This window comes from Lutra lutra, chromosome 13 (assembly GCF_902655055.1).
Source record: "Lutra lutra chromosome 13, mLutLut1.2, whole genome shotgun sequence".
Lineage (NCBI taxonomy): Eukaryota > Metazoa > Chordata > Mammalia > Carnivora > Mustelidae > Lutra > Lutra lutra.
The window spans coordinates 43,675,787-43,693,015 of record NC_062290.1 but is presented as its reverse complement, the minus strand read 5'-3'; the positions used below and the strand labels follow the sequence as shown (position 1 = coordinate 43,693,015).

At 37.4% G+C, this 17,229-nt stretch overlaps 1 protein-coding gene across 7 annotated transcripts in view; it reads right to left on the bottom strand.

Annotated features, from left to right (window-relative positions):
* The window catches only part of CNTLN (centlein), a 301,590-nt gene that overhangs the window by 185,830 nt on the left and 98,531 nt on the right, over positions 1-17,229 (bottom strand). For 6 of the 7 annotated variants that reach the window (XM_047700244.1, XM_047700246.1, XM_047700245.1 and 3 more), the window contains one exon: positions 16,397-16,530. In XM_047700244.1, coding sequence (XP_047556200.1) covers positions 16,397-16,530 — 134 coding nt within the window. The remainder of the gene's footprint in view (positions 1-16,396; positions 16,531-17,229) is intronic. The other variant, XM_047700247.1, reaches the window with a different exon arrangement.

The following is a 17,229-nucleotide window of genomic DNA, read 5'->3' as shown; positions in this document are numbered from 1 at the left end:
CGAACTGGGGGTGGTGGTAATGATGACACTAAGGGTCCAGGAAAACTATGCTTCTGGGAAAGAAGTTACCAGAGTTCTGTGGTAGTGAATCCTATGTGACAGACATCATATAAAACTGGAGTGTATTTTGTAGGTTCAATTGGAAGAGAAAACCACAGAGATACATTTCACAGAAATATACTTTATAATACGTATTCCAGAGACTGTATTTTTTTAAAAGATTTTATTTATTTGACAGAGAGAGATCACGAGTAGGCACAGAGAGAGAGAGAGAGAGAGAGAGGAGAGAGAGAGAGAGAGAGGAGGAAGCAGGCTCCCTGCCAAGCAGAGAGCCCAATGTGGACTCGATCCCAGAACTCTGAGATCATGACCTGAGCTGAAGGCAGAGGCTTAACCCACTGAGCCACCCAGGTGCCCCAGAGACTGTATTTTTTAATGGAACTTTTTAAACCTATTAACTTCAAACTGATAATTCATTCTCATTAAGTCTTAAGAGAAAGAAGGAACAAAAGCGATACACAAATGGTTATTGAAATGGATGAAAATCCACATGGGAGAATGGCTCTGCTTTTTAGAGGTTTAGAATACTGCTTTTCAAATACAACAACAACCCTTGCACCCATACAGATAGCTGAACATACACCACCTGTCTCAGTCCTTTCTGACCACTACAGCAAAGTATCAGATCCTGGGTAGTTTTACAAACAATAGAAATTTGTTTTTCATAGTTCTGGAGTCTGGAGGCCAGTAATCAGAGTGCAAAGTTAGGACCCTCTTCTTAGTAGTAGACTTCCTGTTGTATCTTCACAGGGTAGACAGACATTAGGGAGCTCTAGGAGGTCTCTTTTATAAGAATACTAATTCCGGACGCCTGGGTGACTCAGTTGGTTAAGCAGCTGCCTTCAGCTCAGGTCATGATCCCAGTGTCCTGGGATCGAGTCCCACATCGGGCTCCTTGCTCGGCAGGGAGCCTGCTTCTCCCTCTGTCTCTGCCTGCCACTCTGCCTGTGCTCGCTCGCTCTCGCTCCCTCTCTCTGACAAATAAATAAATAAAAACTTAAAAAAAAAAAAACACTAATCCCATTCACAAGGACTGTATCCTCACCACCTAAACACCTCCCAAAGGCCCCCTTCCTAACACTATCACATTATGTATTAGAATTTTAATACATTTTGGGTGGATAAAAATATTCAGACTATAGCATCATCTTTCTGTAACTCTTCAAAAAAAACAAAACTTGCAGTAAATAACAGCCCAAAATCAGGAGAGGACAAACAAGAGAATCAATAATGGCACAATGCCTGCAGGATAGGTAGTGCTCAAAGAGAAGGGGAGAAGAGACCCACAGTAGTAATGCTTGCTGAGTACTACCATTTTTCAAGAATAACACTGGTAAAAACTATGGAAGAAGATAGGCTAAAATTCTAACAGGTTATATAGTCAAAATATACATTAGCGAGGAGACCTAAGGAAATATTGCATTTAGAATGGGGACATGATAAAGATAAAAAACACCATTTTTTTGGTGCAATGTGAAACAAAACAAATTCACTTCTCCTCCAATGCTAGAAGACATTTGTTATTTCTTAAAGAGAAGATCACTATTTGGCTTGCATTTAAGGGTCATGTGGAACAAAATATATGTATATTTAATCAGGAAAAAAAACATACTCGAGGGGTGCCTACATGGCTCAGTCAGTTGAGCATATGCCTTCAGTTCAGTCTTGATCACAGGGTCCTCGGATGGAGCCTGCTTCGGGCTCCCTGCTAGTGGGGAGTCTGCTTCTCCCTCTGCCCCACCCAACACCCTGCTCATGCTCTCTCTCACTCTCCCTCCCTCATGTAAATGAATAAAATATTTAAAAAGAAAAAAAAGTACATACTCAAGAGTAGGGAAACGCTCATACTACGAGGCACCTGAGGATTAAAAATCAACTAAGGGAACATCATATTGCTGTCTCTCATCTCATGCTATGTCCTGGGCACACTCCCAGAAGTGGAGTGGAAGCATCATCTTACACTATTACACTCTACCTCTGTGTCTCCCCATGCCACCTTCTGAAAAGTAGATGAGATCAGGGTACACCAATGTTGCAAATATGAAATGTGGAACTTGACTGGTATCAAAGTAAGCAACAAACAAAGCTTACAAAAGGCATACCTCTAGACCACTAGCAAACACTGAATTTGTCTAGATCTTTCCTTATTTGGAAATGAGTAAAGAAAAACAAACCGGACTTATTAAAAGAAGAGTACTAAGAATTAATAAAAAAGGAATTTTATTGTACATACTCAGAGGAAAAGTATACCTCTGAAGGAATTAGAAGGTCTAGAAAAAGTATGAATAAGAAATTATCACATCTCTCTGAATTATCAACAGAAAGACAAGATGTGAAGATGATCTTTTTTTTTAAAAGATTTTATTTATTTATTTGACAGAGAGAGATCACAAGTAGACAGAGAAGCAGGCAGAGAGAGAGAGAGGGAAGCAGGCTCCCTGCCGAGCAGAGAGCCCAATGCGGGACTCGATTCCAGGACCCTGAGATCATGACCTGAGCCAAAGGCAGCAGCTTAACCCACTGAGCCACCCAGGCGCCCCTGTGAAGATGATCTTAATAAAGTTTCTGTAAAAGTGGGGAATTTTTTGTTTACTGCTATAAACAGTGCACCTAAGACAGTTCCTGTCCCTTATTATATTTGTTAGTGTGGCAGACACATCTTACGCTTATGTTCAGATTCAGCCTACACCTGACTCTTAACAATCTCATTCACTTGCTCTGTCTCAGCTTATTAACTACCACTTCCACCTATGAAATTTACAGAGCTCATCTGGCTCCATCACTTGAAATCCACCAGCTGTATTCCTAGCTTATTTGTGCCATTTCCAGGTTGGGATAAATGCTACAACACAGGTATGGCATAAGCGACTTTTACCAGTGAAAGAGAACACAAGAAAAAAACAGATAACTTTTCGCTTTCTCTTTTTCCATCTAATGGATGGCTCTAGAGCATGGTTTCTCTCCCACAGTCTGTCAAAAATCAAACTGGGTAGCAAATTCAGTGCACCTGCTGTCTCTTCAGGGCTCACCATGAAGCAGGAGCCAGCACAATAATGCATTTCCTTGAATCACTTTTTATCCTTGCCTGTCTCCTCCTCCTTCTCTTACTTTCCCCTGGAATTCAATCTCCCAAGTAAGTAATCAGGACTTAATGCTTCCCTCAGGCTCTGTTTTCTAGGATATATGGCATAAGATAGTTATTAAATGGATGAAATGAAAAGCCTAACATAAAGATTGCTTAAAAAAAAAAAAAAGATGCCATGATAGTATCAAAACACATAATGAGAGCAATTATAAGGAAAATAAAAGCTACGGAAAATAAAATTAATTGGTAGTATCAAACCTGAGAAGTTCCTGTAAGCACGGATGAAAAGGAGTAAGGGGAGGTGTGGCTTGAACTAACACAGTGCTGAGAACAAACATTTTCTCCTATCTCAAGAAGAATGTTAAGTTCTGTTAAAAATACTGGGTTCCCAAAAGATAAATCCAGTGATCTTTCAGTTACAGTGATGCTATCTAAGGGATTGAGCGGGGCATGGGATAAATTAGGAATATCCCTGTAGAGATCAAGTTTGATACCAAAGACTGACAGAGGGTTTCAGGCAGCTTCTCTAGGTTATTTTGCAGTTTAAAAAAAAATCTTGATGGTTTGCAAAAACAGAGATTTACCGCTTGTTCACATTGCAGATGGCTTTCTGCTATTCTAAGACACATACTGCAGCCGCAGACTGCGTTAGAAATACGACACTCTGGTGGAAGAGGTCAAAAAGCAAAGGCAAATCAGGGAATGACTTTTAACACATTAGGACATGGCATATGTTACTTTCACCCTTGTCCCACAGGCCAAAATGAATCCCACGGCTAAAACTGATGATAGTGCGGGAGAAAGCATACCCTGGCAACAGGGCAAGCCCTGATGAAAACAGGCCCCTGAGATGAATCAAAATAAGTCCAGGAATGAACACATCAAAAGTAAAAAGTTTAGTGATGAGCACTGAAGCAAAACATAGGACTAATCCTAAATGTCTTTGGTCACTGTGATTATAAATGCTATATATCTTGAGACCCAAAATCAGGGGGAATTAAAATTGTTGAATGTAATGTTCTATTTTCCAAAGTTTACATAGCAGTGTGTCAAACAAAATAAAGATGATATATAGTTTTAAGAAAAATGACACTGACCTCCAAAGTTTTTCATGTCATTCTGGTCCTAGCTTTAGAGAGAGAGAGAGAGTGGTTTTTATAGAGAAAATATTTAATTTCTCTCAATTTCACATCAGTGTCTTATTGTTCCACTATATCACCAAAAACTAAAGTCTACTTATTAAGAGAACATGTTCAATATAGTCCTTTTTATCTAAAAACTTTTGTCCATTTAATCTTCAACCTATAAATACAAATTAAGGAAAATCTAGGATGATTCTCACAAAATTTTAATGGTTGTTACTTCTCCAGAGTTGTATTTTAAGTGTAATACTTTTCCTCTATCTTCTTTGTACTTCACAGTACTGCATAGATTTTTAAAATAATTCATACGTGTCATTATAGCAAATAATTATATACTTGCTGTTTACTATCATAAAAATGTAAACAAAAATAAAGAACAGCAATATTAATTTCATAAGAATTCGAATCCAAGGGGAAAAAAATTACAAACAAAAAAAGTAAAATTCACAGTAAAACAAAAGAACTGTGAACACTTTACCCATGAAATGATAGCACATCAAACAAGTACAGCAAAAAACTAAAAGCAATAAAAGTAAAATCAGTTGGAAACTATATGGGAAGGAAATATTCCATTTAAAACAGTAACAAAAACATAAAATAGCTATAAATAAATTTAACAACAAATGTCAAAACCCTTTGGAAACTTAAAACACCTTCTAAGGACACAAAGGTACTGAAAGAAATGGAATGGCATACCATCCTCTAAGACAGGAAGACTGGCATCATTAAGATGTCCATTCTTCTCAGGCTTACTTGTAAATTTGATGCTCTAACTAAATACTAAACAAGAAATAAGCAAGTTCACTCTAAATTTTTGCCAAAAAATTAATAAGCAATAAATGCCAGGAGAGCTCTGAAAAAGAACAGTGATGGAGCATGCACACCTACTCTCCAAAGTTCACCATCTCTACCCTCTTATCTAGTCCTCTAGTCTAAGAGGCTGACCTCCACAGACTGCATTATACTGGTCCCTTATCCTCCACCTCTGACTGAATTTGATTAGTTGGAGTGCTCGCTGGTGATGAAAGAGGGTCAATGAGAAAAAAAGATCCAGGAATTTCTTTGCCTGACTCTGTCTTTGCTGAGCCACAGGTGGCAGTGTCAATGTTTCTGTATCTAAAGATACTTCTCCTAATATGCAGCCTCTCTCCCAGGATAATTTTTTTTTTTTAAACAGAGATCTGGAAAGAGCTTATCTCCTTGTTCCTTCTGGTCTGGGGGTAGTAACAGATTCCAGTTTGTTGATAATCTAAATCTCAATATCTGTTTGGAGAGAATTGACATCTTTATTATACTGAGCCTACTAAACCATGAACTTTGTATATCCTTACACATATTAGACCTTTTATTTCTGTCAATAATGTTTTCTACTTCTCTGCATAGAAGTAATACACATCTTTCATTATACATACTTTTCACAGTTTTACAGTTTTACTCATATTGTAAATTGTATTATTTCCATATATTAAGTCCATTTCCTTGTATTTTGCTGGCATGAAAGGTGCAACTGAATTTTATTCACTAACATATCTACCAAGTGTGCCAAACTCACTTATTAATTTGAACAATTTTTCTGTAAGTTGAGGTTTCTTTGTGAATTAATCATATTATAGGCAAATAATAAGGTCTTTTCCTTTCAGTTCCAGTCCTTACATTTTTTATTTTTATTCTTGCCTTACTTGATATTTCTGACTATGTGCTAGACATTAGTTTACAAAACTATGGATATAATTTGAGGACAAAATTATTACATCATCTTCAGAAATAATTTACACTTACTTCTGCTATGTCCCTGGGAACACTAGCAATCCAGGTTATTAATCCAATTTCAGGATTCTGACTTTGATGATATTTCTAACCCTCCAGATTATGACTGTACTATCCTAACTTTTATTTTTATAGGAGATTTGTAAGTAATTTCTTTAAAAAATTCCCAACTCATTAACAATAGCCCACGTCCATATAATTTGGCCCACCCTCCATGTAGCCATTTAGCTACCCTCCACGTAATCATAGAATCGTTACCTATTCAGGCAAAAATTTTAATTAGGAAACTTAGTTGGCTAGCACTTTTATGCAAGTATGCAAGTTCTAAGTATATACTCAGATGTTCTATATGCATTATAGACATAACCTTATTATATATGTGCTTATATACTTATTTACACACTGACTCAGGGTAAAAATCATTTGAGGTAGTTCCTAACAATGTTGTATATCACAGTGGATGACACGAATATTCAATAAGTATGCAAATGGATGAATTCCAAAGAAATAAACCCATGAAGAAATAAAACAGGTCAACTCTGTCATACACCAATAAGGAAAAGTGTATCCAAATAAGAAAGTGCCTAGAAGACTTTTCCGACAATTATGGTTTTGTGTGTTTTTTGTACAATATAGAGATTCAATAAAATGATACTGGTACATCATAATCACCACCACTCCCCTCTGAGAAATAAAACTGATGAAGGAAAGGAGACATACAATATACCAAACAGGCAGGTGTTATATAATGTTCATTATTGTTCTAATGGGCAATATATGAGAAATCCAATTTGACTTTTTATTTTATTATATTCTTTTTTTTTTTAAAGATTTTATTTATTTATTTGACACACAGAGATCACAGGCAGGCCGAGAGGCAGGTAACCCTTACTCAGGAGAAACACTGCAGATACCTCAACTATCACCCTATCGTGAGGGTTTGAGTCATGGTCCTCTGTTCCAGACTTTCGAGTCTAGATTATTCTCTCCTCCTTGTAAGTCCTTATAATCAAGCTTTTAAAATTACATATGGTCCATTATTTTACCATTGTGTAAGAAAATGTCCACCTGTGGATATTATTGCCTTATTTACTATAGCTTATAGCTCTTATACTAAATTCAAGTATACAAAGGGGAGAAGTTTAGTAGAAAATGTGATTATTCAAATGCCATGCACTTAACACTACAATGCATCCTAGAATATATCCTATGTTCCATCCAAATCATACCCTAAAAGAGAAAGATCATTGTTGGAATATTATGTGCAGTTACAGGTGCTATATTTTAAGAAAAATATTGACAATATAGATACTAATGATATGGAATGTATTCAGAAATGCAACTGAAAAAAGGGTAACATCTATGAAATATATATATGAAAAATTATGAGAAATAAGAGGAGTTAATTAACTAATGAAAAGATAAAGTTACAGATAAAGATATTATTTAAAGATTATTTGAAAATAATCTTCCATTATTTGAAGATCTAGGCTACAGAATAGAGATTAGATTGTTTCTGAGATGCTCTAGATAAGGATTCAAGATAAATGGGATTACAAGATAATTGTAAAAAAGCAAATTTCAACTCAATAAATGAAACAATGTCCAAATATAAACAATATAAAGTGAAAAGAACAGTCTCAAAAAGTACGTCAACTTACAAACTCTAAGTATCAAGCAATGACTAAAAGGCATATTATCTTACTGAGAAAAAGATAGCAATAAATGATAACTTTAAGATTTCTTACAAATGCACGATTCCATAACTATAATTATTTTTCTGACTTCATCAAATTATAAACTTAAAAAAATAATTATACCATGAATAGATAAGCCAACCGGTCTGTCATCCTTAATTTAATACTTGTCCTCAATCCTATGATAAGATTTTTAAATTGTGATACAATGAATTTTTGCTTAGGTAATAAACTAATATATATACATTAACTGCTATCTAACCAAAAATCCTGCCCTGATATATCTATAGCTCTTGCAATGTACTAATATATGTAAAGGCATACAAATATATACTGAATAGAGAGATATACAAAAAATGTATGTACATATCAAGTTTTAACCACACAAATATTATATAATACAAACACACAGAATTTATATATTATATATATAAATATCTCACATTTGTGTATTTATTTTTTTTTAATTTTTTTATTTTTTCAGCATAACAATATTCATTATTTTTGCACCACACCCAGTGCTCCATGCAATCCGTGCCCTCTATAATAGCCTGGTGCCCCCAACCTCCCACCCCCCACCCCTTCAAAATTCCCAGATCGTTTTTCAGAGTCCATAGTCTCTCATGGTTCACCTCCCCTTCCAATTTCACTCAACTCCCTTCTCCTCTCCATCTCCCCTTGTCCTCCATGCTATTTGTTATGCAACACAAATAAGTGAAACCATATGATAATTGACTCTCTCTGCTTGACTTATTTCACTCAGCATAATCTCTTCCAGTCCCGTCCATGTTGCTACAAAACTTGGGTATTCATCCTTTCTTTTTATTTTTCTTTTTTTTTTTTTTCAGCTTTATAAACATATATTTTTATCCCCAGGGGTACAGGTCTGAGAATCGCCAGGTTTACACACTTCACAACACTCACCATAGCACATACCCTCCCCAATATCCATAACCCCACCCCCTCTCCCAACCCCTTCCCCCCATCAACCCTCAGTTTGTTTTGTGAGATTAAGAGTCACTTATGGGGGCGCCTGGGTGGCTCAGTGGGTTAAGCCGCTGCCTTGGGCTCAGGTCATGATCCCAGGTCCTGGGTTCGAACCCCACATCGGGCTCTCTGCTCAGCAGGGAGCCTGCTTCCTCCTCTCTCTCTGCCTGCCTCTCTGCCTACTTGTGATTTCTCTCTGTCAAATAAATAAAAAAAAATAAAAAAAAAATCTTTAAAAGAGTCACTTATGGTTTGTCTCCCTCCCAATCCCATCTTGTTTCATTTACTCTTCTCCTACCCCCTCAACCCCCCATGTTGCATCTCCTCTCCCTCATATCAGGGAGATCATATGATAGTTGTCTTTCTCCGATTGACTTATTTCGCTAAGCATGATACCCTCTAGTTCCATCCACGTCGTCACAAATGGCAAGATTTCATTTCTTTTGATGGCTGCATAGTATTCCATTGTGTATATATATCACATCTTCTTTATCCATTCGTCTGTAGATGGACATCTAGGTTCTTTCCATAGTTTGGCTATTGTAGACATTGCTGCTATAAACATTCGGGTGCACGTGCCCCTTCGGATCACTACGTTTGTATCTTTAGGGTAAATACCCAGCAGTGCAATTGCAGGGTCATAGGGTAGTTCTATTTTCAACATTTTGAGGAACCTCCATGCTGTTTTCCAGAGTGGTTGCACCAGCTTGCATTCCCACCAACAGTGTAGGAGGGTTCCCCTTTCTCCGCATCCTCGCCAGCATCTGTCATTTCCTGACTTGTTAATTTTAGCCATTCTGACTGGTGTGAGGTGATATCTCATGGTGGTTTTGATTTGTATTTCCCTGATGCCGAGTGATATGGAGCACTTTTTCATGTGTCTGTTGGGCATCTGGATGTCTTCTTTGCAGAAATGTCTGTTCATGTCCTCTGCCCATTTCTTGATTGGATTATTTGTTCTTTGGGTGTTGAGTTTGCTAAGTTCTTTATAGATTTTGGACACTAGCCCTTTATCTGATATGTCATTTGCAAATATCTTCTCCCATTCTGTCAGTTGTCTTTTGGTTTTGTTAACTGTTTCCTTTGCTGTGCAAAAGCTTTTGATCTTGATAAAATCCCAATAGTTCACTTTTGCCCTTGCTTCCCTTGCCTTTGGTGATGTTCCTAGGAAGATGTTGCTGCGGCTGAGGTCGAAGAGGTTGTTGCCTGTGTTCTCCTCGAGGATTTTGATGGATTCCTTTCTCACATTGAGATCCTTCATCCATTTTGAGTCTATTTTCGTGTGTGGTATAAGGAAATGATCCAATTTCATTTTTCTGCATGTGGCTATCCAATTTTCCCAACACCATTTATTGAAGAGGCTGTCTTTTTTCCATTGGACATTCTTTCCTGCTTTGTCGAAGATGAGTTGACCATAGAGTTGAGGGTCAATTTCTGGGCTCTCTATTCTGTTCCATTGATCTATGTGTCTGTTTTTGTGCCAGTACCATGCTGTCTTGATGATGACAGCTTTGTAATAGAGCTTGAAGTCCGGAATTGTGATGCCACCAACTTTGGCTTTCTTTTTCAATATTCCTTTGGCTATTCGAGTCTTTTCTGGTTCCATATAAATTTTAGGATTATTTGTTCCATTTCTTTGAAAAAAATGGATGGTACTTTGATAGGAATTGCATTAAATGTGTAGATTGCTTTAGGTAGCAGAGACATTTTCACAATATTTATTCTTCCAATCCAGGAGTATGGAACATTTTTCCATTTCTTTGTGTCTTCCTCAATTTCTTTCATGAGTACTTTATAGTTTTCTGAGTATAGATTCTTAGTCTCTTTGGTTAGGTTTATTCCTAGGTATCTTATAGTTTTGGGTGCAATTGTAAATGGGATGGACTCTTTAATTTCTCTTTCTTCTGTCTTGTTGTTGGTGTAGAGAAATGTAACTGATTTCTGTGCATTGATTTTATATCCTGACACTTTACTGAATTCCTGTACAAGTTCTAGCAGTTTTGGAGTGGAATCTTTTGGGTTTTCCACATATAGTATCAGATCATCTGCGAAGAGTGATAGTTTGACTTCTTCTTTGCCGATTTGGATGCCTTTAATTTCCTTTTGTTGTCTGATTGCTGAGGCTAGGACTTCTAGTACTATGTTGAATAGCAGTGGTGATAACGGACATCCCTGCCGTGTTCCTGACCTTACCGGAAAAGCTTTCAGTTTTTCTCCATTGAGAATGATATTTGCGGTGGGTTTTTCATAGGTGGCTTTGATAATATTGAGGTATGTGCCGTCTATCCCTACACTTTGAAGAGTTTTGATCAGGAAGGGATGCTGTACTTTGTCAAATGCTTTTTCAGCATCTATGGAGAGTATCATATGGTTCTTGTTCTTTCTTTTATTAATGTGTTGTATCACATCGATTGATTTGCGGATGTTGAACCAACCTTGCAGCCCTGGAATAAATCCCACTTGGTCGTGGTGAATAATCCTTTTAATGTACTGTTGAATCCTATTGGCTAGTATTTTGGCGAGAATTTTTGCATCTGTGTTCATCAAGGATATGGGTCTGTAGTTCTCTTTTTTGTTGGGATCCTTGTCTGGTTTTGGGATCAAGGTGATGCTGGCCTCATAAAATGAGTTTGGAAGTTTTCCTTCTATTTCTATTTTTTGGAACAGTTTCAGGAGAATAGGAATTAGTTCTTCTTTAAATATTTGGTAGAATTCCCCCGGGAAGCCGTCTGGCCCTGGGCTTTTGTTTGTTTGGAGATTTTTGATGACTGTTTCAATCTCCTTACTGCTTATGGGTCTGTTCAGGCTTTCTATTTCTTCCTGGTTCAGTTGTGGTAGTTTATATGTCTCTAGGAATGCATCCATTTCTTCCAGATTGTCAAATTTGTTGGTGTAGAGTTGCTCATAGTATGTTCTTATAATTGTCTGTATTTATTTGGTGTTCGTTGTGATCTCTCCTCTTTCATTCATGATTTTATTTATTTGGGTCCTTTCTCTTTTCTTTTTGAGAAGTCTGGCCAGGGGTTTATCAATCTTATTAATTCTTTCAAAGAACCAGCTCCTAGTTTCATTGATTTGTTCTATTGTTTTTTTGGTTTCTATTTCATTGATTTCTGCTCTAATTTTTATGATTTCTCTTCTCCTGCTGGGTTTAGGCTTTCTTTCTTGTTCTTTCTCCAGCTCCTTTAGGTGTAGGGTTAGGTTGTGTACCTGAGACCTTTCTTGTTTCTTGAGAAAGGCTTGTACCGCTATATATTTTCCAATCAGGACCGCCTTTGTTGTGTCCCACAGATTCTGAACCGTTGTGTTTTCATTATCATTTGTTTCCATGAATTTTTCAATTCTTCTTTAATTTCCTGGTTGACCCATTCATTCTTTAGAAGGATGCTGTTTAGTCTCCATGTATTTGGGTTCTTTCCAAATTTCCTCTTGTGATTGAGTTCTAGCTTCAGAGCATTGTGGTCTGAAAATATGCAGGGAATGATCCCAATCTTTTGATACCGGTTGAGACTTGATTTAGGACCAAGAATGTGATCTATTCTGGAGAATGTTCCATGTGCACTAGAGAAGAATGTGTATTCTGTTGCTTTGGGATGAAATGTTCTGAATATATCTGTGATGTCCATCTGGTCCAGTGTGTCATTTAAGGCCTTGATTTCCTTGTTGATCTTTTGCTTGGATGATCTGTCCATTTCAGTGAGGGGAGTGTTAAAATCCCCTACTATTATTGTATTCTTGTCGACGTGTTTCTTTGATTTTGTTATTAATTGGTTTATATAGTTGGCTGCTCCCACGTTAGGGGCATAGATATTTAAAATTGTTAGATCTTCTTGTTGGACAGTTCCTTTGAGTATGATATAGTGTCCTTCCTCATCTCTTATTATAGTCTTTGGCTTAAAATCTAATTGATCTGATAGAAGGATTGCCACTCCTGCTTTCTTCTGATGTCCATTAGCATGGTAAATTCTTTTCCACCCCCTCACTTTAAACCTGAAGGTGTCTTCGGGTTTAAGATGAGTTTCTTGTAGGCAACATATAGATGGGTTTTGTTTTTTTATCCATTCTGATACCCTGTGTCTTTTGATTGGGGCATTTAGCCCATTAACATTCAGGGTAAGTATTGAGAGATATGAATTTAGTGCCATTGTATTGCCTGTAAGGTGACTGTTATAATATATTGTCTCTGTTTCTTTCTGGTCTACTACTTTTAGGGTCTCTCTTTGCTTAGAGGACCCCTTTCAATATTTCCTGTAGAGCTGGTTTGGTATTTGCAAATTCTTTCAGTTTTTGTTTGTCCTGGAAGCTTTTAATCTCTCCTTCTATTTTCAATGATAGCCTAGCTGGATATAGTATTCTTGGCTGCATGTTTTTCTCGTTTAGTACTCTGAATATATCATGCCAGCTTTTTCTGGCCTGCCAGGTCTCTGTGGATAAGTCTGCTGCTAATCTAATATTTTTATCATTGTATGTTACAGACTTCTTTTCCCGGGCTGCCTTCAGGATCTTTTCTTTGTCAGTAAGACTTGTAAATTTTACTATTAGGTGACGGGGTGTGGACCTATTCTTATTGATTTTGAGGGGGGTTCTCTGAACCTCCTGAATTTTGATGCGTGTTCCCTTTGCCATATTGGGGAAATTCTCTCCAATAATTCTCTCCAATATACCTTCTGCTCCCCTGTTTCCTCTTCTTCTGGAATCCCAATTATTCTAATGTTGTTTCGTCTTATGGTGTCACTTATCTCTCGAATTCTCCCCTCGTGGTCCAGTAGCTGTTTGTCCCTCTTTTGCTCAGCTTCTTTATTCTCTGTCATTTGGTCTTCTATATCGCTAATTCTTTCTTCTGCCTCATTTATCCTAGCAGTGAGAGCCTCCATTTTTTATTGCACCTCATTAATAGCTTTTTTGATTTCAACTTGGTTAGATTTTAGTTCTTTTATTTCTCCAGAAAGGGCTTTTATATCTGCTGAGAGGGTTGCTTTAATATCTTCCATGCCTTTTTCAAGCCCGGCTAGAACCTTGAGAATCGTCATTCTGAACTCTATATCTGACATATTACCAATGTCTGTATTGATTAGGTCCGTAGCCTTTGGTACTGCCTCTTGTTCTTTTTTTTGTTGTGAATTTTTCCGCCTTGTCATTTTGTCCAGATAAGAGTTTATGAAGGAGCAAGTAAAATACTAAAAGGGTGGCAACAACCCCAGGAAAATATGCTTTAGCCAAATCAGAAGAGATCCCGAATTGTGAGGGGGGATAAAGGGGATAAAAAGAGGTTCAGAAAGAAAGAAAAAAAAAAAAAAAAGAAACTATTAAAAAAAAGAAAGCCGATAAAGAAAAAATATAAAAAGAGGAAAAAAATATATATATATTAGATAAACTATTTAAAAAAGTTAAAAAAGAAAACGGTAAAAGTTAAAAAAAATTAGCAGAAGAAGAGAAAAAGAAAAAAAAATTGAAAAAGAAAAAAAAAATTAAGTTAACTGCAAGGCTAAAAAATCATGGGGAGAAAGCCATGAGTTCCGTGCTTTGCTTTCTTCTCCTCTGGAATTCCGCCGCTCTCCTTGGTAGGTGAACTTGGTCCTGGCTGGGTTTCCTGTTGATCTTCTGGGGGAGGGGCCTGTTGTTGTGATTCTCAAGTGTCTTTGCCCCAGGCGGAGTTGCACCGCCCTTACCTGGGGCCGCGCTGAGTAATCCGCTCGGGTTTGCTGGGTTTGCTTTCGGGAGCTTTTGTTCCCTGAGCGCTTTCCTTAGAGTCCGGAGGACGGGAATGAAGATGGCGGCCTCCCGGAGGAGCCAAGAGCCCGGGGCCCCACTCCTCAGTGCGCCCTCAGAGAACAGCGCCCAATGACTCCCGTCACCCTGGCCTCCGGCCGCGCTCCGAGCTGACCGAGCCTGCGACCGGTTCAAGGTAACCCCGAGCTGAGAGTCACTCCTCGGCTCTGTCTCTGTAGCCGGCTTCCCCTTCTAATACCCGTAAGCTCTGCGACACTCAGACACCCCCGATCCTTCTGCGACCCTGCGGGACCTGAGGCCGCGCTGACCCCGCCTGGGCCTCTGGAGCGATGTCCCTCGCAGAACAGACTTTTAAAAGTCCCGATTTTGCTCTGTTGCTCCCCCGCTCGCCGGGAGCCGGCCCCTCCCCCCGCGGTCTATCTTCCCGTCGCTTTGGATTCACTTCTCCGCCAGTCCTACCTTTCAGATAGTGGTTGATTTTCTGTTTCTAGAATTGCTGTTCTTCTTCTCTTCAATCTCCCGTTGGATTTGTAGGTGTTTGCAATCTTTAGATAAGCTATTTAGCTGATCTCCCGCTACCCGAAGTAGTCTCAGCCTGCTACTTCTCCGCCATCTTGACTCCTCCCCACATTTATGTATTTAAATATATGATAGTATGACCAGAAAATGAAATTGTACTTACAGAAGCATATGATAAATTTTGATTGTATGATTTAACTAGTTTAAGTAAAAAATGCATATACATACATGCGTGTATATGTATATACGTGTATACAGATAACGTGTATATATGAATGCATATACATTTATATATTTATTATTTGTTCTAACACCATTTTCTGATAAAGGTAACTGAAATAAGTTAATAGATAGTATAAAATATTTCAAAACACTTAAAAACACAAGTTTTTCAAATAATTCTACTTTGTGTTAGTACAGAAAGAATATCTCATAAACTAGAACTCTTTAGAATATAATAATAAAAAGTTGGGGTGCCTGGGTGGCTCAGTGGGTTAAAGCCTCTGCCTTCAGCTCAGGTCATGATCCCGGGGACCTGGGATCGAGTCCCTCATCGGGCTCTCTGCTCGGCAAGGAGCCTGCTTCCTCCTCTCTCTGCCTGCCTCTCTGCCTGCCTGTGATCTCTGTCTGTCAAATAAATAAATAAAACATTTAAAAAAAAAAAGAATATAATAAAATAAAAAGTCAAATTGGATTTCTCATATATTGCCCATTAGAACAATAATGAACATTATATAACACCTGGCTGGGAATATTTTGGTAGGAAACAATGAATGAATGCACTGTCCTTGTTAAAAATGGAGACAAGGGGATGCCTGGGTGGCTCAGTGGGTTAAGCCGCTGCCTTCGGCTCAGGTCATGATCTCAGGGTCCTGGGATCGAGTCCCGCATCGGGTTCTCTGCTCGGCAGAGATCCTGCTTCCCTCTCTCTCTCTGCCTGCCTCTCCATCTACTTGTGATCTCTCTCTGTCAAATAAATAAAATTTAAAAAAAAAAATGGAGACAAGGGGCACCTGGGTGGCTCAGTGGGTTAAGCCTCTGCCTTCAGCTCAGGTCATGATCTTAGGGTCCTGGGATCGAGCCCCACATTGAGCTCTCTACTCAGCAGAGAGCTTGCTTCCCCTTTCCCCCTGCTCTCTGCCTACTTGTGATCTCTGTCAAATAAATTGAAAAAATCTTCAAAAATGGAGACAAGACTACTCTTTGAGAATGCTCTTTCCAATCTTTTGATTCTCTTAGTTAACTATTCCCAGTTTGGTATATATAATTCCAGATAGTTTCAACACACAAACATATGTCCTCAAAGAAGACATACTCTTATCATTTTAGAGTGCTAATAATATTCATATATGTCACCATTCTGAATAACTAATGACTTAATGTTAAATTTAAAAACTGAATATACTTGCCTGACAAGGGTAATATCCATATCCTTCTGGTTAAGTTCCGTCTGTTTATTATTCAACTGCAATGACAGAGCATTATATTTACTCTGTGATGCTTCAATTTCTTTCTTTGCTTCAGTTAAATTGTCTTCAAAGGCCTAAATCAGAGGACTTATATCACAATCAAATATAATAAGTATTAAACAAATAAATATAAATGAAATATATTATATTTAATTAATCTACAAAACGACAGTAAAAAATTCGTAGTGTTTTCAATTTTATGTTTTCACTTAACTAAAAAAACTTAGTACAAACAGTAACTTAAATACCAGTCACAGTTTACTTTTTTTCAGGAAATAAAAAAGTATTACAGCTTTCTGGCACAAAAGCTAAGAATTTGAAGCAATTAAATGTGAAAACCTATGTAGAAATGTACTTTTTGAAATTACAATGTAGAAATTACTGTATAGTGAAAAAGCATTAATTATGTGAATAAAAATGAGTTCATTTACATAAATAGTACTTGGGACAAACACTATATATTTCATAATTCATCTATTTTAGATGTATACACATAACTACACCAGGAGAAAAAAGGACAATACTGCAAAAATATCAACATAATTTTATAATACTTGAGATTCAGATAATGCCCAGTTCCCTTGATCATGATGAAATTTTCCTCAAGTTTTTCAAAGTCGGAGTTTTCCCCCAGATAACTGTTTTTTTAATCCGTTTTAAAACTATTTCAAAATTAATGTTATTTTCCAGAGCTATATTTTCTCCAAAATATATTATAAAACTTTGATTATTTTCATAAGATATTAAATAAATATAATATCTAAAAATAGAGT